This window comes from Ailuropoda melanoleuca, chromosome 12 (assembly GCF_002007445.2).
Source record: "Ailuropoda melanoleuca isolate Jingjing chromosome 12, ASM200744v2, whole genome shotgun sequence".
Lineage (NCBI taxonomy): Eukaryota > Metazoa > Chordata > Mammalia > Carnivora > Ursidae > Ailuropoda > Ailuropoda melanoleuca.
In genome coordinates, this window is record NC_048229.1 from 46,655,378 (window position 1) to 46,679,566 (window position 24,189).

The 24,189-nt window shown below is 35.8% G+C and overlaps 1 protein-coding gene across 1 annotated transcript in view; it reads right to left on the reverse strand.

The window, feature by feature from the left end:
* ITFG1 (integrin alpha FG-GAP repeat containing 1) overlaps nucleotides 1-24,189 on the reverse strand; it is a 306,253-nt gene that overhangs the window by 147,372 nt on the left and 134,692 nt on the right. Inside the window, exons 9-10 of the mRNA XM_034638036.1 lie at nucleotides 12,924-13,018; nucleotides 10,294-10,466 (exon numbers count right to left, since the gene is read on the reverse strand). Coding sequence (XP_034493927.1) covers nucleotides 10,294-10,466; nucleotides 12,924-13,018 — 268 coding nt within the window. The remainder of the gene's footprint in view (nucleotides 1-10,293; nucleotides 10,467-12,923; nucleotides 13,019-24,189) is intronic.

Genomic DNA, 24,189 nt, shown 5'->3' on the forward strand with positions numbered 1-24,189 from the left:
GGATCACGCCCTGAGCCGAAGGCAGATGCAACCGCTGTGCCACCCAGGCGCCCCGTAATGGTGAAGTATCTTTAAGGATATAAAATAAAATGATTTTAAACCCAGAATCCTACAGTCTGCCACATTAGCATTCTGGCTAGAGGAAAATAAATCTTCAGACACAGAAAGTCTTAGACAGACTCTGTACACTCTCCCTGACAGAATTATTTGATAATGTATTCAGAAAAATAATACACGAATGAAAGAAAGAATGGAATGCACTATGTTCAATGGTGACCAAAGAAACCAGAAAACTCTGTAGCCAAGTGTAAATAATTATGGCAACAAATGTGAAAATAAATGGTGATGATATCACTGAATGGGGAGTCAGTGGGGTGGGGAAAGAGAACTGAATGTGTGCTAAATTCTTGCTTTAAGTATTGTCTTGTCTTTAGCAGTTCATTTAAAAATAAAATTTAAATATACATAATAACATTCAAGTATGACCACTACAACAGAAATAAAATTTATAATGTATAAATTGTGTTAGGAACTATAGAAGAAGAAATATTTGAATGATCCAACAGAAGAGAAAAAAGAAGGGAAAGAACCAAGAAAAAACCAAAATGAATACAAAATATAAAATGGCAGTAATAAATCAAAACATGTGTGACCACATTATATTAAATAATTAAAAAATAATAGCAGACACTTACACATAGAACTTACATTGTGCCATTCAGTGTTGTAAGTTCTTTATATATATGTGTAAGCATAAAATATTTATTTATTTGAGAGAGAGAAAGTGAGAGACAGAGCACGAGCAGAGGGGAAGGGGCAGAAGGAGAGGGTGGAGAGGGAGAAGCTGACTCCCTGCTGAGCTCCCTGAGCCCGGAGCCTGATGTGGGCTAGATCCCGGGACCCTGGGATCATGACCTGAGTCAAAGGCAGACGCTTCACTGACTGAGCAACCCAGGTACCCCAGTCCTTTGCATATATTAATTTTTTGATCCTCACAATAACCATATGAGGTAGGTACTGTTATTCTCAGTAACAGAGTTACTGAGATACTAAAACTAAGACAAAGGTTGGTAGTTGCTATGATCACACAGCTAATAAAATGTAGAGCCAGAATTTTAATCTAGTTTTTAAACTACTAAATTATATTCCTTTAAATGAATTAAATTCTTAGCATAATACACTCTAGCTCCATGTCACTGCAAACAGCAAGGTTTCATTCTTTATGATGGCTAAGTAATACCCCATTGGTATATATGTGGTTTATATACCACATCTTCTTTATCCATTCATCAGCCAATGGACATTTGGGTTATTATTGATAATGCTGCTATAAACATCGGGGTGCATGTGCCCCTTCGAGTCAGTATTTTTGTATATTTTAGGTAAATACCTAGTTGTACAATGCTAAGTGAAATAAGTCAGTCAGAGAAAGGCAAATACCATATGATTTCACTCATATGCAGAATTTAAGAAACAAAACAGAGGAACATATAGGGAAGAGGGAAGAAAAAAAGAGAGGGAGGCAAACCATAAGAGACTCTTAACTACAGAGAACGAATTGAGGGGATGATGGAGGAGAGGTGGGTGGGGGCTGGGCTAAATGCGTGATGGGTATTAAGGAGGAAACTTGTTGTGATGAGCACTGGGTGTTGTACATAAGTGATGAACCACTGAATTCTACTCCTGAAACCAATATCACACTATATGTTAACTACTTAGAATTAAATAAAAAAAAATTGAAATAATAAACAAATAAATGGGTTAAATTCTATTATTAAAAGATAGTCATATACTCAGTTTTAAAAAAATTCCCATCATACACTCCTTTTTTTACTTAACCTAAGACTTTAATGAGATTCATCCATGTTGCTGACTATCCTTCTCCAGTAATTTATTCTCCTTTTTATTGTGGAATATTATTAAATTATACAAATATAACATCCATTGTTTATCTATTTTCTTGTTATGGACCTTTCATTTGTTTCCAGTTTGGTGCTATTATAAATAAATATACCATGAACATTTCCTTGTAACTCTCTTTGTGGACTTAAGTTTTCTTTTCTCTTGCATAAGTACCTAGGAACGGAATTGCTAGATCATAGGAAAGATGGATGTTTAACTTCATAAGAAACTGTCAGAGTTTTTCAAAATGAATGTGCAATTTTGCATTCCTATCAAAAAATATATGAGTTTCTGTTGTTCTGTATTCTTACCAACATTTGGTGTTACTGGTAGTTCTAACTGCAACCATTCTAATGGGTGTGAAAAATATATCATAATGGCTTTCATTTTATTTCCCTAATTACCAATGAGGCTGAACAGGCTTTGTATATTTATTGGCCATTCATATATGTTCCTCAGTGAAACGCCTTGGCGTCTACATAGTCTATCAGTAGTCTTATGTAAATATGCAAGGTTTTGATTACTGCAGCTTCAAAGCAAGTCTTTTTAAAAAATTTTTTAAAGATTTTATTGATTTACTTGATGGAGATAGAGTGAGCACAGATAGGGGAAGCAGCAGGCAGAGGCAGAGGGAGAAGCAGGCTCCTCGCTCAGTGGGGCTCGATCCCAGGACCCTGGGATCATGACCTGAGCCGAAGGCAGACGCTTAATGACTGAACCACCCAGGCACCCCTCACAGCAAGTCTTAAAGTAGCATGAGTCCTCCATCTTTGTTGTTTTCTTCAAGATATTTTTGGCTAGGAGGTACCCGGGTGGCACAGTCAGTTAAGTGTCCAACTCCTGGTTTTGGCTCAGGTCATGATCTCAGGGTTGTGAGACCGAGCTCTATATTCAGCAGAGTCTGCTTGAGACTCTCTCCCTCTTCCTGTGCTATGCCCCCCTCTACCCAAGCACTCTCTCTAAAATAAATAAATAAATTAATCATAAAAAAAGATAATTTTGGCTAATCTTGCTTTTAATTTTAATTTTCTAACCTGGCTATCTATTATTTTTCATGTAAATATTAGAATAAGCATATACATTTCTGCAAAAAACTTGTTGGGAATTTGATGGCAATTGCATTCAATCTATAGGTCAAGGTGGAAAGAACGGACTTTCTAGCAATATTGAGTATTCTGTTGCACAAATATTTTCTCTCTCCATTTTTTCTTAGGTCTTTAATTACTCTCTACAGTATTCTGGGGCTCAAGAACAGGCAAAGCCAACCTACGTTGTTAGAAATCAAAACATTGGTTGCCTATGAGGCTGGGCATTAACCAGAAGGGAAGCATGAGAGAATTTTCTGGGGTGATGAAAGTTTTATACCTTGATTGGAATACTGGTTATACAGGTTATACATGTTATCAAAACTTATTCAGTTACACATTTAAGGTCTTTGCATTTTACCAGATGTAAATTTTTTCCTTATGTGATATTTTATCACATAAAAGGTGAAAATAAAGAAATAAAATATGTATGGCAAATGCTGAGGAAAAGAAAGCATGAAAATTCAATATTACAAAAAAGTATTCAAAGTAAAAAAAAAATTGAATGGAAAAACGGGATAGTTCATGATTTACAAAAGAAGTGAGGAGGACAAAAGTCATAAAGCCTTGTGCACCTAATAATTGTGGCTGCATTTTTCAAATGAAAAACTGAGAAGCTGACAATTGAATGCATTCCTAGTGAAAGATTAACATACTTTTAAAAGTACATAAAAATATATAAGGATATATAGAAGATATAAACAACATAATTAACATGAATGATATTTCAAATAATCATTCATTGGGCTATCAAACTACCAGAAAAATCTCAAAAAGTTTCAAAAAGTATCACCCAAGACACATTTATGTTTGCAAATGCAAACATAAACAATAAAATATAATAAACAATAAAAATATAGATTCAAACCCCAAAACAACAATGTAAAACAACTCCCCAAACATATTTATGTGAACATTTAAAAAAGCCTTTTAAAATAACTCTTAGGTTAAGAGAAACTTATAAACAAACCAAAGAACAGTGAAAGCAGCAATTATCAAAATATGTAGTCTGTAGTCAAGTATGTAGGAAATGTTTAGTCTTAAAAACACTTATTTGGAAATGAGGAAAGGGCAAAAATCTATTAAAAAAAGTATTCAATGTAATAAACTAAAAAGCAAAAAAAACACCAAACCTAAAGAAAGCAAAACAGACAAATTAAATATAAAAACAAATATTTATGGAAAAATTTCATCTTATTGAAAATAAAAGTGATTCTTTGGGTAACTACAATAATAACAAAAACAGAATGAATGAAATAATTATAAAATAGACAAGACTTTATCAAGTCTGGTGAATGAAATAAAGAAGGCAAATCACATCAGAAACATGAAGGGGGCTATACCTACGGATAAACAAACACTTGAGCCCTCTCCTATCTCTCTCTCAGAGAGGTTTATCAATTTCGTTTCTCTTCAAAGAACCAGCTCTTAGTTTCATTAATCCTTTCTATTGTCTTTTTAGTTTCTGTAACATTTACTTCTGCTCTGTTCTTTACTATTTCCTTCTTTCTACTAACCTTGGGCTTTGTTTATTCTTTTTCTAGTTCCTTTAGGTATAAAGTTCGAGTGTTGATTTGAGATTTTGCTTTTTTTGAGGTAGTCCTGTCTAGCTAGCAACTACTCTTTTAGAAGGACCTCTTAAGACTTATATTTTCTAATTGGTCTTCTGTCTGGTTGATTGACCCATTGATGCTACTGGGATATTAACGTTCCCTGCTGTAACTGTATTGCTGCTGATTTCTCCCTTTAAGTCCTTTAATATTTACTTTATATATTTAGTTGCTCCTATGTTGGGTGCATAAATGTCTACAAATGGTTTATCTTTTTGTTGGATTGACCCACTCATCATGTCATGCCTATGCTGTCTTTATCACAGTCTTTGTTTCAAAATCTACTTTGTTTGATCTATGTGTAGCTACCCCTGGTTTCCCTGGGTTTCCATTTGCATGAAACATCTTTTCCCCTCCCTTTACTTTCAGTGCATGTGTATCCTTACATCTGAGGTGAGTCTCTTGTATGCGGCATATGAAGTTTTTTCTTTCTTTCTTTCTTTTTTTTAATCCATTCAGTCATTCTATGTCTTGGGAGAATTTACTCCATTTATGTTTAAAGTAATTATAGGTAGCTATGTACTTATTGCCATTTTGTTAATTGTTTTCCAGCTGTTTTGTAGTTCCTCTCTGTACTTTTCTTCTTCTCTTGCCCTCTCCTATTGTTTTGATGACCTGTAGTATTTATTATGTTTAGATTCCTTTCTCATTATCTTGTGTATGTACTCTAGGTTTTGCTTTTTGGTTAACATATCAGCCTGTATAAATACCATTCTATTTTCAAGTGATAGCAAGTTAAATCTGAATTCTAAAATATATTTTTTAACTCAACATCTCCCATGTTCTGTGTTTCTGATGTTGCATTTTTACATGTTTTTGTGTATTCCTAACTGTTATAGTTATTTTTACTACTTTTGTCTTGTTATCTTCATGTTAGCTTTGAAACTGATTAGTCCACTACCTTTACTATACATTTATCTTTCTAGTGAGATCTTTACTTTCATATGCTTTCTTGTTACTAATCACGGCCCTTTTTTCAGCTTAAAGAAGTCCCTTTCACATTTCTGGTAAGGCCAATTTAATGGTGGTTAACTCCTTTAGTTTTTGCTTGTCTGGAAAACTCTTTGTTCCTCCTTCTATTTGAATGATAACTTTGCCAGATAGAGTATCCTTGGTTGGAAGTTTTTTTGCCTTCAGAACTTTGAATATATCATGCCACTCCTGGCCTGCAAAGTTTCTGCTGAAAAATCTGCTCGTAGTCTTATGGAGGTTCCCCTGTACGTAATACTGTTTTGCTGCTTTTAAGATTCTCTAACTTTTGACATTTTAATTGTAATGTGTCTTGGAGTGGGTCTCTTTGTGATCATCTTATTTGGAACTCTTTGAGCTTTTTGCATTGGAAGTCTGTTTTCCCTCCCCATGTTACGGAAGTTTCCAGCCATTATTTCTTCAACTAAGTTTTCTACCCCTTTCTCTCTTTTCCTGAGACCCTTATAATGCAAATGCTAGCATACCTGATGGTGTTCCACATGTCCCTTAAGCTATCTTCACTCCTCATCTCTCCCTCTTTTTGCTGGTCTGTTTGTGTGTCACTGCCCTGTCTTTCAGGTCACTGGTCCTTTCTTCTGCTCCATCTACTCTGCTACTGAAGCCCTCTAGTGTATTTTTCAGTTCAGTATTATATTCTTCAGTTCTTTGATTTCTGTTTGGTACTTTCTCACATTTTCTATCTCTTTGTTTTCATCCATTCTTCTCCTGAGATTGGTGAAAATCTTTGTAAACCATTATCTTGAATTTTCTATCAGGTAAATTACTTATTTCCATTTTATTAAGTTTTTTCTTTTTTTTTTTCTGGGATTTTATCTTGTTTTTCCATTTGAAACATATTCCTCTGTCTCCTCATTTGCTGGACTCCCTGTATTTGTTTCTATGTGTTCGGAGAAATGGCTATTTCTAGTCTTGAAGGAGTAATCATAGGAAAACTAGTAGTGTGTTTCAGTCTGCTGTCTGTGCAGTGCCTTGGGGATGGCAGCCTGCCAAAAACTGTCTTTCCCATTGTTTTAGTCCTTGAGGCCCAGAAAAGCAAGCCTCCCTGACCACCAGAGCTAGATGTTCAAGGGGCATCACCTATTTGGACTATGCACATCCCCTGGCTTTGGTGGGACTGTGTGAAAGTGTAGACTGAGGGAAGCCTACTTGCCAACTTTGGTGGGGTGGCCCCAGGGGTAAGGCAGGCCTGGGCACATCTACTAGTCATATTTAGTGGGGTAGCTGTAGAAGAGCACCAGCTGGGTTTAGGAGGGTGGAGCTGAAGGACTGCTAGGCTGGGGCATGCCTGCCTGCCAGGCTTAGCAGGCTGGGGCTGTGGAGTGTTTCAGGGTGGGACATGCAAAACCCAGGGTTTAGTACACAGGGCTAGGCAAGTGCATTAGCAAGGTAGAAAGAGAGTGCAAAAATGGTGCCCACCCATGCCTCTGTCTCTGGAGACAGTACAACAATGTCATTTTAAGTTTTCCTTTCTTCTCTTAATAAAATGAAAATTCAGAGAATTAAGACATGACTATGCATAGTATGAGAGTAAACTAAGGGCAACTGAGTAGCAATGGGATAGTCAAGGAAATAAATAAGGTTTCCAGTCAGTGGTGGCATATATGTAAAATGACTGACCTCAGACCAGGCTGCCTCTATAAAATGTCATTAATAAAGAGATTTTTCATGTACCATGATTTTAAAGGTTAACTTATTATAAATTAGGCCTTTTATATAAGATAAAAAGCAAACCCATCCTAAACAACTCTCTTCTGAAAACAAAAACACAAAACAAGTTAACAAACCATGGTTTCAGAATTTCTTTTCATGAATTAAATGCTGTGTTTTATTCTCTTATGCATAATCTCTACCTCATTTTTAAAACCTGCAGAAAAAAAGGAGACAGAATTCTCCAGGTAGCAACCCTTCAAATTAGAAACATCAATCCTGCACTAATTCTCAGCAATAGAGCAATCTTGAAATCAGTTAAAAATTACAAATGCTTTTTGGATAAAAGGGAATTCACACAGGAAAGGATTATCACGCCCACTATGTCTTTTTCTCCTTCTTCTATGTTTCAAGGAATATATTATGCTGAATTCTCCTAGACACACATCTCCCTTTCAAATACAGGGCTCATTTTGAATTAGTGATTTAATGAACAATGAGATGTACTAAAATCTATCTTTTAATTCTCATCTATCCCAAAAGAACCAAAAAGAAATCCCAGGTTTTAAACAGTTGCTTTTATAAAAGCATTAAGTGTCTATGACTGACTCTGCCTCTTACCTTATGTTTTCTGTAGAGTTACACTGTTCTCTGCTGAATTAGCTGTTGATACCATCATTATTTCTGAATGGTAAAGGAACTTAAGTTAAATATTTGATGGTTTAAAAGAGAAAATATTGATAACAATTTTATGACAATATAAACTCAATGGAATATTATTCAGCCATAAAAAAGAATGAAATCTTGCCATATGCAATGGCATGGATGGAGCTAGAGTGTATAATGCTAAGTAATGTAAGTCAGTCAGAGAAAGACAAATACCACATGATTTCACTCATACGTGGCATTTAAGAAACAAAACAAATGAGCAAAGAAAATAAAAGAGAGAGAAAGAGAGAAGCCAAGAAACAAACTCTTAATTACGGAAAACAAACATGGTTACCAGAGGGAAGGTGGGTGGAGGAGGGTGAAAAAGGTAATGTGGATTAAGGAGGGCACTTGTGATGAGCTCCGGGTGATGCCTGGAGTTACTGAATCACTATATTGTACACCTGAAACCAACAGAACACTTTAAGGTCAACTATACTGGGACTTAAAATTTAAAAAGAACAACAAAATTAAAAAAAAAAATAAAACCCTTATGACCAAAACATAATTTGTCTGGATATTCTTCTAAGGATGAGTAATCATAGACTTAAATGAATTTGGGGTGCAATTTCTTATTCTCTTGAATAGGATTAATGTCCAGTATAAAAAAAATTTTACATTTCTTTGTTTTTATGTGGTACTATACCTTTAAAAGGAATAATAATCACACTCAGTTCAGAGATTTCATTTTACATTAAAATTGCTTCCCACACATAGTTATGAAGCATGGTGATCACGTCCCTGGAAAACTCCACATACATAACTTAGAGCAATTGTGATTTCAAATTAAATCCTTAGAAAAGTTTAAGGGCGCACTGTCCATAATCTTCTACAAATATTTAGGTACACTCACTAATAATATATGTTTCTCTAAATAAATATATGTTTCTAGATGACACTGTTAGGTGTTAAAAGCAAAAATAAATCTGATTTTTTTCCAGGGAAGTTGTTTTGTATCATGAGCCTGGTAGGAATTGTGAAGCTGAATTATCACTAATTCCAGAATGAATTAATGCACAGAGGAAAAGTTGTGGATAGATAATGATGCAGGAGATAATTAAGAAAAAAGGCCAAGAAATATAATTTATCGTGATAGGAAGAAAACAATAAGGCGTTAAAATTTAGGAAGAGTCATATTCGTGGAATCTGCAAAAATTCAGGCTAATTATAAATTTAACTATTTATCTACTGGTACCTCTACTTAAGGAGAAAAAAGGAGCTGCAGCACTCAAAATCACGGATAATGTAATAAGTATACATTTTATGTATATAAATAATATCAATAACCGTGTTTGAATTTTCAATGTAATTATAAACAAGCAAGAGTAAGGCAATATTCACTGAAAGTCTGTATGTGCTAGGTACTTACTAATTGCTTCACTTATTTTTACCTCATTTAATCTTCACTACAACTGCATGAGACAGATACAATGTCTTACAGATGAGTTTAGGTAATCTGCCTAAGGTCACACGGGCGGTAAGTGACTGGACTGAGATTGAAGCCTAGGTGCAGCTCTTAACCACGATGGTTTTTAGTCTCAAAATGTAACTGGGTCATTTGTTTTTAACAATTTTGGCCTTAAGGGTGAAAGGGCATGGGTGATAAGGCTTCCCATTATGGAAAGAATAAGTCACAGGAATAAAAGGCACCCATAAGGAATACTGGTCAATGGTACTGTAATAGTGTTATATGGTGACAGACGGTAGCTGCACTTGTGGTGAGCACAACATAATGTATAAACTTGTGAAATCACTAGGTTGTACACCTGAAATTAATGTAACGTCGTGTGTCAACTATACTCACATACAGAAAATTAAACCAAGAAGGAAACAAAATTTCAACTATTTCCAGGAAAAAACCCAAAAAAATAGAGAGTACAATCACTCTGTCCTCTGTATATGCCTCTATTATTGAATGTAATACACTGCATTGCAGTTATTTGCTTTCAATGCTGTCTCCGTCTCCAGAATGGAAGCTTCCTGGCTGTAGGGAGCACGTGTAATTGCACAGAAAAAAGGCTCAGTTAATATTTATTGACTCAAATTGAATACTAAATTACACTCATTAAAAGAAAAAATTTTGGCCTTTTAAAAATAAAGTTTTGTTGAATGAAAAGTGAGCTTTGTATTTTAGATCAGATGTTCATTTCTATTCTATAGGAAATAAATCTGTGGAAAAGAACAGGTATTCTAAGCCACTGGAAGTTCAGGTACAACGTAAAGAATTAGGAACTAAACTCCTCATGTTCCTTATTTAAGGTACTCTACCATATTTAGGTGCTATTCAGTTTACGAGGTATCAAATCAAAGATATGTTTGCAAATATTTCTCTCTTGAATTAATTCCCATACCTTCCCGATGTGTTCTTCAGTATGGCAAGGGCATCTGGATAGCCGTCCATGTTGTAGTCTCCAATATGAAGGGTAATAGGAAGCGGTATTTCGGTTGGTCGTTGCTCATGCACAAATGGCACAAAGCCCCAGAGTGTGCCCTTGTTACTGAACTCCTGTAGGACTGGAACCCACTATGGAACAAGAGGAAAAAGATTAGATTTTACAGTTACTTTAGAAAAAAAAAATTCACCATTTTCAAAACAAACGATCTATTAAAAGTCTTCATAAGCAGCATCTTACTTCAACTTCTTTATCTCTACAATCTAAGCGTATTAAAATTTACTTTGATGAACAGATGACTGATACTCTAGAAAGAATAAAGCCCCAGTGAAATTTCATCACTAGTCATTTTTCCTTGAACTGGTACATGGATCCTTTGAAAGTTTTCCCCCAAATCACAGAATCTTAGGTTTGAATTGATGTTGATTCCTATAGTTGAAATCCCCCATTTTAAAGCTGTGTTGAGTGGAAATGTAATTTCAAGTTAATATTTTTTAAGGATTTATTTACTTATTTTAGAAAGGGAGGGAGAGAGATAGAATGAGGGGGAGGGGCAGAGGGAGAAGGGGACAGAATCTCAATCAGACTCCTTCTGAGCCCGGAGCCCAACAGGGAGCTCGATCTCAAGATCCTGAGATCAGGACCTGAGCGGAAACCAGGGGTTGGATACTTAACCGACTGAGCCACTGAGGCACCGCGCAAATGAATACTTTTTAAAATTGGAGCAAAATGTAATATCATCTAATACTGATGTCCTTCCAGGAGGATCAGCTTAGGAAGAAAGTTAGAAGACGACAGAATCTCCCTTGTTCCCCTGCTCTGCCTTTTGTAAATGATGATGACTTTAGTCACTATCTTCAAAGCCAAGAGTTCTGAGGCTTCCTGACAACACCAGCCCTGAAGAAGCTCTGCCTGTCCAGGGGGATGAGTCTTGCCATCAAAACAGCTGGACTCTACTTTTAGTAAGTTCTTTACTTTTATATTGATTATAATGAAGAGAACAGAGAGTATAAGTTGATTTCAAAAAGAGCTTTTGGAAATCCATTTCTCTTTTGAGTGCCCTAATCTACTTCTAATAATCTAATGCAAACTAAAGATCTGAAGAGTGGAAGTCACAGCATTAAAATTATAAATATGCCCATAATTAGTTAAAAGTATGGATACTAGCACACACCCTAGAGATGTTCAAACAGGCATAGTTGGCTTGAAATGGCTGCAGGCTAAACATGCCTACATATGTTTCTTTTAAGCAGGTGACTCTATATGGCCCCAAGTCAAACGATATTAAAAGTGGCTTCTTGAAAAGGGTTTAGTACATAGGGTACCCCAAACATTTTCTAGGTTTTCCAAAGAAAGCATGACTTGCCAAGGAAAAGAGAAAAAATAGCTAATGATAAATACATATTTATAGAAAACAAGCTGTTTTTGAAAAAACTTGTTTACATCTTAGATTAGTTTTTCAATCTTTCTTAAAAGCAAAAATATATTATCATAAAAATGTTTTAATGATTTACTTGACTTTGAAAAAAATTGTTTTGTTTTGGAAGAAGATGGGAAATTTCACAAAATGCTAAGTTATCACAAATTTCTGAAAAGGTTGACAGTTTATTAAAGAGGATAAAGTATTCTTATTAAGGTAAATGTAGTAAGGTCTAAAGAGTAAAAAGATTTTTTATTAATATGACAACCTTAACAGTCACCAAAGAACTGTGACATTTATCTTCCCAGAGAGATCCTTTTAACATTTATCTTCCCAGACTGTGCAATTTGAAAATATTCTTACAGTAGTCTGTTTCTTGAAGCCAGGCTATAATTACTATGTTTACTTATACTTATGAAACAATGATTAGGTGTCACTTGACCTCATGTTTTCAGTGAATCAAAACTTAGAAAAGCTTAAGATAATATACTTTATGGGTTGAGAAGTTAAATGTTTTTAGACTGTTGATTGTATGAAGATTTTTCTTTAATGTCTTCATATAAAATGTGGTTTCCTATAAGGGCAATAAAAGTCAGTATGTTATTCTATCATTTCTTTCCCTAAGATAGAAAACAAAACTGATTAATTCTAGTACTATAATACTGGCTTTCTCTGTCTAGTGCTAACAATATGGAAAAATTCTCAATGTTATAACCTATCATTGCCACATGAATCTGCTATGACTATTGGATTCTAAACTGTTTACCTACAAGCTACAGGTAAAAAGTCAGCTTCAGAGAATGAAACAGATTTAGATAGCACAAATAAAGACAAGATTAGCCTTGACAACAAATGTGATATTCTTCTCCATAACCTTTTATTATAGTTACAGTGCATTTTACAATATTCCTAGCCTATAAAAATGCTAATGGATCATTTAATTACAGGACCAAGAATAGGTCTTCACCAGAAATGATTATAACAGTGCCTGCCCCCTCAATAAACAAACACAAAAAGATTTAAATGTATTTCATTAAATCAAAATGAGGAAGTCAATAATTTATATAGGGTTCTCTGTGTTCTGACTCTTTAGATACTTTTCCTAATCTCTGAAGATTTTCGTCAAGAGGGTAACTCTATTGACATTAAAAAAAACAAGATGATATACCTGTTTCGTTCCAGATCTTGCTAAGTAAATGATGCTTTTCTGGCAGTTTTTATCTTCACAGCCTGGCAGTAAGTGATCCATGTATCCATCTCCATCTGCCAAAAGAAACTTCAAGAGTCCATTAACGGCTACAAAATAGTGTTCTTGTATGGCAGATTACATTTCCTATTTGTTCAAAGTCTGCATCAATCTGGATTAATGGAAGAAACTGACGTATGACTTTGTAATAAATGTGATTCAATTAAAACAATTACTCTGGCCCTTGCCATCTATTACCTGGATTGTATCTTGTTTTAGATTGCTCACTTTTCCGTAGTTAAATATTTATCCAATGTTGGAAAAAAACCCCGTTTCAGGCTTTAATGTTAAAATCATCAATTTTTAAACAATGTGGCTTTTGACTTATTTACATAATTATCATTGCTGCCACAGGAGAAAAATAAGCATGTCAACAGTAACTCATTATTATACAGCTTATTTTACATGTGTCTTTACACATAATTTATCTTTACACATGTTCTTAAGTATCTATTATGTAGTATGAACTTCAAGAGTTCTAAAGCTCTTAGCACCCTGGTGTTTAAAAAGCATCAGTAAATTTTTATCAATAAAAAGACAAATGAAGAGAATACAGATGTCATTTGCAGCTGACTGGTTTTTAAAAAGCTACACAATGGGGGCGTTTGGATTGCTCAGTTGGTTAAGCATCTGATTTTGGTTCAGATCATGATCTCAGGGTCTTGGGATTGAGGCCTGCATCGGGCTCTGTGCTCAACGTCGAGTCTGCTTTGTCCCTCCGCACCCCCTCCACCCCCACTCATGCTTTCTCAAATAAATACATAAAATCTTAAAAAAAAAAAAGCTGCACAATGTTTTGCAAAGACCTTCAGACATGAGGTTACTGAAGAACCTGGAATTCAATTAGTCTAATGGTCTCTCCTACCTACTGCCCCTTACCTGATGGGGTTTACAGATTTTGATGTCCTAGAGTTAAATCTCTACAGTGATGTGCACAGTGGAATAGTCATTTAGATTTTAAATTTTGTATTGCTCCATTCACTGATTTATTTGCTATGGTTTAACATATAATGTATGTCAGAGGTAAGTGCCTTCAGTTTGAAGGAGATAGTAAGGATTGGCAATAGAGAAATAGTCTTCCATGTGCAGGCTTACATATTAAGAAAACACAGAATTTTAACAAGGCTATCCTGTCTTCAGTAATATATTCAAAAGGGAAAAAATAATTTTAGGCTAAGTGGGCTGAAAATCTAGGCAATGGAAGCTCACCTCAGCAAGGGAAGATAAGAGGTGCAGCACAGTGAAAAATAAATTTCTTTCATTTAATTTCATGGTTTAATTACTTACAATCCTTATGATTAATATCATTTGTGATAATAAACCCTTACATAGAGGAGTAAAACATTAAATAAAATAGTTGAATTAATAATGGAAGGTATGGAGAACATCTGTACTTTGACAGTTTATAGATTTGGACTACTGAGAAAGAAGCTGAGACAGAGAGATGCAACTCTAGGCAGGAATACTTGGAAAGGAAAAGGCTTTTCAAGGGCATAAACATATATCATGGTTAAAGATAAATAAAAAAAAAGAGCTAGCCAAGTAAGAATGAATTAAATGCAAAATGTGACTTATAAGCAGGCTCTAGGAATATCATAGACCTCATTAAAAGCCAAACCATTTTATTGCAAATTAATGGGGGGACCAATTAGAAGACCATTACTAAGTCTCTGCCCTTCATTTTTACCCACTGGCAAAATACTCAGATTAGATTCTGATTTACACTTTTATTTTCTCCTAGTTTCCTTTCTTCCAAATAGCTTTCTGTTTCCTACAATTATTTCAACTGTAACTTAGCTGATATTTAATGCTGGCAAATAACCATCTAATAAACATATAACAAACTCATGTGATAACTCATAATCATGCCTTTTAGTATAAATTATCAGCAATATTTTATAGATATGGTCATAGAAATGGAAAACTTTATCAGAGAATGTCTTCCTTGTGCCCTTCCTAAGTGCTATTTTTTTATATTTAGGGGAAGTAATAGAAAAGCTCTCTGAGAGTCCAACTTCACACCCAAAAGAAATTTTAAGTACAAAGTTATTAATTCCTGGGACTTCTTTAAGGAAAGTTTCCAAGTTCATAGACTGGTCCCTCCATCAGCATGACTTCTTCATAGTCACATTATTTCTTAGAGAATTTGCTTAAATGAATAATTAGTTCCTAGCCTTGGGACTTTGATTCATGTGAAATTTATTTTTCTGAAACTATTTTCTTCCCTAGGCATAAAAGCTAAAGTGTTATTAAAATAACAACCATAAATCTACATATAAGCACAAATAACATTTTCATGAAAAATAACTATTTTCCAAAACAAAAACGTTTTGCAAGAAGAGTGGCATTATCTGGCTTAACAGAAAGAAGCTGGATTTTCATGCTGCTTTTGTACTCAATCTGTTGTTTTTGGCTGACAAATGTGAAAATGTATAGCTGGAAGAAGTATTTTAATAGTTTTTTCAGATAACTCTGGATCTTCTTCCATACTACCACAAAACTCAACAAATGGTAATTTCTTAAAGCTTGGTCACAATGAAAAATCCAGAGACGTAGCAATGAAGTTTTCCTACTCTTAATTAAAATCTAGTAATCAATTTTGCATTTTGAATGGATATTTTACCATTGCTTGACTTTGTAAAACCACACNGGAGGGCACGTATTGCATGGTGCACTGGGTGTTATACGCAACTAATGAAGCATCAAACTTTACATCAGAATCAGGGGATGTACTGTATGGTGATTAACATAATATAATAAAATAAAATTAATTATAAAAAAAAAAAGGTCTTTACGAATTGGGAAGCTGTCAGTTCATAGTAGCAGATTACAGTTTTCTAAACTCCCAATTTTTGCTTGAGATATTAAATTTTATCATTGGCACCTTCCTATCAATTGTTATCTTGAAGAGACAACTTCATTTTGTTCATTTTAGAGAAAATGTCTCCAAACCCCAATGTGAATAACCATAGTTTGTCAGTTGTTGTTTCAAGTAAAAAATGGTGCTACATTAAAAAAAAAAAAGTGGTTAGTTCAGCTTACAATCCAATTGCCCTAGTGCTTTTCATCAAGAAAACCACGATATTCTGTGCAGCAGAAAAGTTTTATATACTTATTTCCTGACAGAGTATTAAAAAGGTGTGTACTCAAGAGTCAAGATCTAATAAAATTATTTTTCACTGCTTCATTGAATTTTCTTAAGTGAAACTATTTTTCTTATTTCCTTCTTCCTCTTTCTTATTTTAACACTATGAGTGAATAATGGTGAAGAATACAATGCATGCTGATAAAGTGTGGTGCTACTGCTTTGGTTTGTGCTAAATGGCATGAGGCTTCACTCACCTAGTGCCAACACTGTGAAAAAGGCCAACTGGATCATATTATTATGCAGATAGTTTTGACCTTATGGATGCCCTGAAAGAGTTGCAGGAAGCCCTCAACCACAGCTCTATACTTTGGACTATACTTTGAGAATCTTTACCACAGAGGTTGCACCAATAAGTGAATTACCAAATACTTTGATTTTTGCCACTCTGATAAGTGAAAATGGTATTTCATTGTGGTTTTAATTTTTAGTTTTCTTATTAAAATGTTGTTGGTCTTTTTCCTGCCAATTTGCAGGAGTCCATTCTACATTAAGAAAATTGTTCTTCTGTTTGTGATTTATTAAATATTTTTCTTTGTAGTATCTAGGTTTTCCTTATAAGTTATAAGACCTTTGAAATTCACAGTAATTGGGGATATTATTTTTGCTTTTAGGTCTTTGAATCACCTAGAAGTTATTTTGGCTTAAGCTATGAGTTATAATCCTACTGCACTTTTTTAGAGATAGATAAATCCAGTTGTCCCATACCAACTAGTGAATGATCCAGTTTTCAGGAAACTCATTATCTCTTTATGATTTTTATCTGTAAAATGATCAAAGGAAACATAATTTGGCTACTGCAAAGGGTCATTGTGAGGATTAAATGTGGGGGAAAGAATATGGGAAATACTGTAAAACAGTAAATAACCACAAAGGAGTATATTATCTCTCTATATATCCTCTACCACTATGGCATGTTGTGTATACTTAGGACAGTGGTATACTGTGCTTAGTAGGTAGGCAATAGAGTAAAGAAAAATGTGTAACTCCTAGAAGGACACACTGATTTTTCTTCAGAGTTCTCACTTCCAGGACCCACATAATGCTTATAGTAGGAAACACTAATTTTTCATGACCAAATGTTTCAGTAACAATTTAGAATTTGATGAATGTTACTCCATAGATGGAGAAAAAAAAATTTTTTAGTAGAATGGCTGAATATTTAGAACTATAACCTGGAACTCTTGAGTTCAATAACAAAAATAAATCAGTAATTTCTGAATTAGAGTAGAACAAGTCATGACAGCTCAAACGGGGAATAAGTCAAAGCGACTCCTTCCACCATCTGGAAAATTTACTCATGGATGGCTATAGCATGCGCAAGATATAAATACCACAAGTCACACAACTAATTAATGTTAGAAGGTTCTAAATAGAATTCAAGGATTTAACTTTTAACATGGGCAACCCAAGGCTGAAAGATTTCTGTACAGGGCTTTTAAAATTGAATTTCTTGCTAAAATAGACCCAGAATATAAGCAGAAGCAACAGCTTCCCCATCACATTTGTCAAGAGGCATGTAAGACATATGACAGATAATGTATGCACATATTAAACTACATTTCTTGTGATTATTAATATAAAGCTGGAAATACACATGCTAAAATAAAAAACCATTTACCAAAAATCCATTTTCTTCTTATTTCCATTGTAATATATGAAGTATACCTACTTTATATTTTTCAGAACACATCATTAACATAAGAGAAATTATTGACACAGAAATAAATTGAATCTGATACAAAACCTATTACAATAGCCAGATTAGACTTTTTAAGAAAATAAAGCTCAGACTTGCAAAATGGTGAAATATATTAAAAAAGAGGGCATGAATGAAAATATTTAATTTCTTTAGCTTTAAAAAAAAGTTCATAAACCAAAGTATGACAATGAGAAACAGCTGCTATACTATTTTTAAAAAATGAGAAAAAAAGAATATGACATTATCATGTCAAAGGTATAAACTTAATTTCCTTAAAATATTCATTTTTAAATAACAAAATTATGAATACATACATCAGCTTACTTAATTTTGTTTCAGACGTTGAATAGCATACAGGTTGGTTTTTAATTGTGTTCACATAAACATAGTATTAATATAGTTATGTGATTAAAGACGAGTCTCCAAAGTGCCAGGCCTTAACAATTTCACCAATAAGAAACACATATTGTCAAAGAATATGAATATGATCAAAAGAAAAAATTATAATTCCTTAAGATGCTGTTGGTTACTATCAGACATGGTAATGCTGGAAAAAATACACAAAGTGAACCAAATTTGTTTTAATATATATTTACGCTTTGTGAATAGACAGTCATGAAATAAGACTTTCATAATGACAGATTTCTCTTGTCAATTCTATTATTTGTTTTTACTGATGATAAAATATTTTTTGTCATTTCAATACCTAAATGTCTATTAGGTTTTAATGTCTCCAGGATACTTATCTGCTGATGCATTCTGTTTGCTGAATATACTGATTCTTTGACGACTACGTGTTAGTGATTTTTTTTTCCTTATTAAGAATTTTATAAAAGTCATGGCCTATTCCATTTTCTGTTCTCAGTTTTCCTTGCTCTACTATGTGAACAAAGGTAAAAACCAAGTATTCTGGTGAGAAGGATGTAACAGGGTAAAGAGGCCTAATTCCAGCTCCGTCACCAATAGGTACATGAGAGTGGAAATGTCTCCTAAACATTGTGCATGGTAATGGTCTTGTTTATTTTACATCTGAAACTATGAGAAGGGTTAAGGGAGGAAAGTTCAATGTTATTTTTAAGATTCTTATGATTAAATCTACAACTCTATACCTATTATTTTATATTAATAAGCAAATATGCTGTGAAATTATAATTCTTATTTTTCATTACCAAAAATGAACACTGTAAATTTATTTAACTATGTATGGGTGTAGTAAAAATTCTTCCATAATGTTCGTGTATAAAATGAAGAGAAATATTCCTATTAATAATGCCTTAAAACTTTTGAATATATCTTTAAATATTAAGTCATATATTATTTAAAACCTTGTTGGTAACATACCAGAAAAAGTCGATTCTACTTGTTCATAACTGATTAGCTTAGCTTAACACCCTCCTTATTTTCCACTATGTTGAATAAAGAGTATTTATTACTTTCTCTATTTATTTATTTCAGAGTGCTCCCAACATAACATGAAATTGTGTGTGGGGGATCATTTTAAGATTAGCTCATTTAAATGAAAGAGATTAAAATTTTTCTTTCAAGTCTTTAATCCTAGTAATAAAGTAATCTATCAAGACAAATTATCAGCTAAATCAACCTATAATCTGAATTCTAAAAATAAACAAGAAGCTGAAACAAAATCCTATTTTTTGCTTTGTAAATTTATTAATGTCTGTTGCATAGAGTAGGGAAAGGTGGCTGCTAGTCACTTCCTGTCAATACAATTCTGCAACCAAAATAAGGCCTTCACATCAAAAGAACAAAAAGCATTTACATGAAAATCCACACTTGCAAAAAGGGCAGCAAAATCACTCAAACTCTTGTTTTGATAAGAGTAAGGAAGCAAACAATGATAGTACAAGTAAAGTTAGTTTATTTAATAAAATCTTTATACACAAAAGCTTTAAATAAATGCTAATAACCCAGTATTTTATATTTGGGCAGAGATCAGAAAATGCATATGATGAAAGTTGTTCCACAGAATTCTTGGGATATGCAGACATGTTTGGTTGTAGTAGAAAAGACAATGGATTAAGAATGGGAAAACTTTTGCTTTTTAGATTGTTTAGTTACTAAAGTGCTTGGCCAATTCAGTTTTTCCATCTGTAAAATGAGAAGGCTAGATTCCATGACATTCTAAAATGCTATCCATAGGAGTTAAGATAGTGGAGAAGTAGGGGTACCCTGGGGTTTCCTTGTCCCTTGAACACAGCTGCACTGAGGTCAGATCACTTGGAACACCCAGGAAATCTATCTGAGGATTGGAAAAAGGATTTCCACGGTTGGAGAGAGACAGTGTGGCAGGTGGGAGGTGCATGGAAGTGAACTGGGAGAGAGAAAAACTGCATGTGGCAGAGGCGAGGGAACCCTTTCCGCAGGGAAAGGAAAGGGAAAGATAAAGGGGTTGAGAGAGAGTGGCATCATGTTCACACAAGAAGAAAACCTCTCTGGACCACAGACTGGGGAGCCAGGGGAATTGAGTGTTGCAAGATATTTTTGCAAACAGTGTGTGGAGCTCAATCTCTGAGGTTTTGGAAGTGCGAGACATTCACCAGAGGTTTGGTTCACACTCCTGGGGAGAAGGAGGGCTCTGGTCCGGGAGTGCACACAAACTGGTATAGAGATCTCCTGAGTTGCACTGGGAGGGATAGTTCCCCTTCCTGGAGAACACCTGGAAAAGGGTATATTGTTGCCTCTTCAAGTACAAAAGACCCTGTAGGTGCCAAAATATGGCCTTTCATCGGCAGGGCACAAAGGTGTGCACAGAGGGTGGATAAGTAGGACACTGCTTTTCCTGGTGCCACACCATAGATTCCATGCACCGAACAGGCGTGGGACTGTTTTTTTAGGACAAAGGTCACTAGTCACAGTGCAGCAAGACTCTAATCCTGAGGAGGGAGTGGATCCTCGCTGTACTGGCTCCTTTAAGATTTGGAGTTTTGAATCCCAGCTGTGACAAAGATAACACCCAGGAGACTTGTGGTATTGGACAGTCCTCGCTTTTCTGTGAGGGCTTCCTGAACAGCGGGGAGGTTGGGGGGAGGTGAGAGCCCCTGTCCAGGGATGAGAGAGTGGGGTGCTACCATTTTAGCCTCACCACCAACATAGTGGGACATGAGAGAGCAGCACAGTGGCCCCAGTGGAGGTAGGAGCCACTTATATTAAACACCACACCTCCTGTGCTTGGCAAGTGCATGTTTACAGGGGCAGGACAGGCTCTGAGCCAGCACAGCAGGCCTCTCCCCAGAAGAAGAGCAGAGACAGTATGCTGCATGCACTGAGTCCACTGAGCAGTAGACTCAGTTTTTCCTTATTCCTTTTTTTTTCTTTGGAATTAAAGAAAAGCTTAACATAGGGGAAAATAAGGAGGGTGTTAAGCTTAAAAGGTTCTATTAGTATGCTTTCTCATTTACTTCTCTCTTTTTTTTTCATTCCTTTTTCTTTACTCTTTATTTTGGATCAGGCTCCCCCCCACCCCACCAGGCTTATTCTAACAAACAGATCAAAGAACACCTACACAGAGGTACAAGTAAGGAGGAACTCTGTGAGGACTGACCTGTGGGAAAGAGTAGCCAAAACACAACAGCAGAGTGCAAACAGCATAGCATCAGAAACATTTCCTTAATGTCCAGGCTCTGGACAGTGTATGACTTCTGTTAAATACAGCAATACTCTGAGGTGCAGACACATAACAAGATTCCATAACACACAAAAGACAAAAACTTAGCCAAGGTAACAAGACAGAGAAATTCTCCCCAAAAGAAAGGTCAGAAGGATATGAAAGCCAGGGACTCGTGCAAAACAGATATAAGCAATATATCTGAACAAGAATTTAGAATAATGGTCGTAAGAATACTAGCTGGACCTGGAAAAAGCATAGAAGATAGAAGAGAAACTCTTAGCTGCAAATATAAAAGACCAAAAAACTAGACAGGGTGAAATAAAAATGCTATAAGTGGGATGCAAAACTGACTGGATATCATCACCATGAAGACTGAAGTAGCAGAGAAGAGAATAGGTGATATGGAAGATAAAATTATGTAAAATAATAAAGTTGAAAAAGAGAGAGGGAAAAAAAACTATTAGATCATGAATACAGACTCAGGCAACTCAGCAATTCCATAAAGTGAAATATTATTCATATCATAGGAGTCCCAGAAGGAGAAGAGCAAGAAAAAAGGGTAGAAGGTTTATTTGAACAAATTATAGCTAAGAACTTCCCTAATCTGGGGAAAGATATGGGCATATAAATCCAAGAGGCAGAGAGAACTCCATCAAAATCAACAAAAACAGGTGAAAATCATGGCATATCATAGTGAAACCTGGAAGATACAAATATAAAGAGAGAATTCTGAAAGCAGCTAGGGGCAAAAGGTCCTTAACCTACAAGGGTGGACACATAAGGTCAGCAGCAGACCTGTCCGCAGTAACTTGGCAGGCCAGAAAAAAGTGTCATGATATATTCAACATACTAAATGGCAAAAATATGCAGCTATGAATACTCTATACAGCAAGGTTGTCATTCAGAATAGCAGGAGAGATAAAGAGTTTCCAAGATAAGCAAAAACTAAAGGAGTTCATGATGACTAAACCAGCTCTGCAAAAAATATTATTCTGAATGTAAATGGACTCAGTGCTCCAATCAAAAGACACAGGGTATCAGAATGGATAAAAAAACAAGACCATCTATATGCTGCTTACAAGAGACTCATTTTAGACCCAAAGACATCTCCAGATTGAAAGGGAGGGGGTGGAGAACCATTTATCATGCTAATGGACATCAGAAGAAAGGTGGAGTAGCCATATATATGTATCAGACAAACTAGATTTTAAACTAAAGACTGTAATAAGAGATGAAGGAGGACACTGCATCATGATAAAGGGGTCTATCCATCAAAAAGATCTAACGCTTGTAAGTATTTATGCCTCTAACTTGGGAGCAGTCAAACATATACATCAATTAATAACTAACTTAAAGCAACCCATTGGTAATAACACAATAATAGCAGGGGACGTTAACACCCCACTCACAGGAGCTGGGAGTTAAGATGGCAGAGGAGTGGGGGACCCCTTTTTCAGCTGGTCTCCTGAGTCGAGCTGGATAGGTACCAGACCAGCCTGAACATCCATAGAATCAGCCTGAGATGCAGGAAGATACATCTGGATCTCTACAAACGAACATCTCCAGCGCTGAGTATTGAGGTACGAAGCGGGGAACCGTGAAACCATGCACAGATATTGGAAGAAAAACGGAAGCGGGAGGGAGTCGCTGCGCTCGGGTGCTGGGAAGCGGTAGCCACCTACACGGGGGTAGAGGGAGGACTCGCGGACGGCACCCGCGAGACAGCAGACTGAGACAGTGAGCCAGGAGCGCGTGCCACCAGGTATCTCACGGAACTCCAGAATCCCGGTGCGCTCACTGGATCCAGACTGAGACCGGGAGCTCTGAGAGTGCGCGGGGTTGGCTGGCGGCTGGCGGTGTTAGAAACACAAAGGACAGAGACGCGGTGGCCCTGGAAGTGAGGGCTGGGACTCCGGGTGTGGGGCGCACATCCCGGGACGCTGCAGGGTTGAGCTGCACCAACAGTAACAGAGTTAAAGTGGCCAGAACATCAGTGGAGAACAGTCCGCGATCCCTCTGTTCTGTGACAGAGGCTGAGATTCGGCCGCTACTGCTCTGACTCTCAGAAGAGGCAAAGCAAACCACCAGGGAAAGCCGCCAGTGAACAAAAGCCTGGAAATACCAGCTCACAGTGTGCCCATCCCCACCCCCCCTCGCAGGGGACATGGAGACTCTACCCAAATGGGGTTTCCTAAGAATCGGCGCAGCAGGCCCCTCCCCAAGAAGGCAGACTGAAANTGAGATTATTAAAATTATGACTGAAAAGGGAGAGGTCACGACCAGCACCATTGAAATTGCAAGGATTATTAGAAACTTTTATCAACAGCTATATGCCAAAAAACTAAACAATCTGGAAGAGATGGAGGCCTTCCTGGAAACCTATAAACTACCAAGACTGAAACAGGAAGAAATAGATTTCTTAAATAGGCCAATTAACTATGAAGAAATTGAGTCAGTGATAAACAACCTTCCAAATAATAAAACTCCAGGCCCAGACGGTTTTCCTGGGGAATTCTACCAAACATTCAAAGAAGAAATAATACCTATTCTCCTAAAGCTATTTCAAAAAATAGAAACAGAAGGAAAGCTACCAAACTCATTCTATGAGGCTAATATTACCTTGATCCCCAAACCAGGCAAAGACCCCCTCAAAAAGGAGAATTACAGACCGATTTCTCTAATGAATATGGATGCCAAAATCCTCAACAAGATCCTT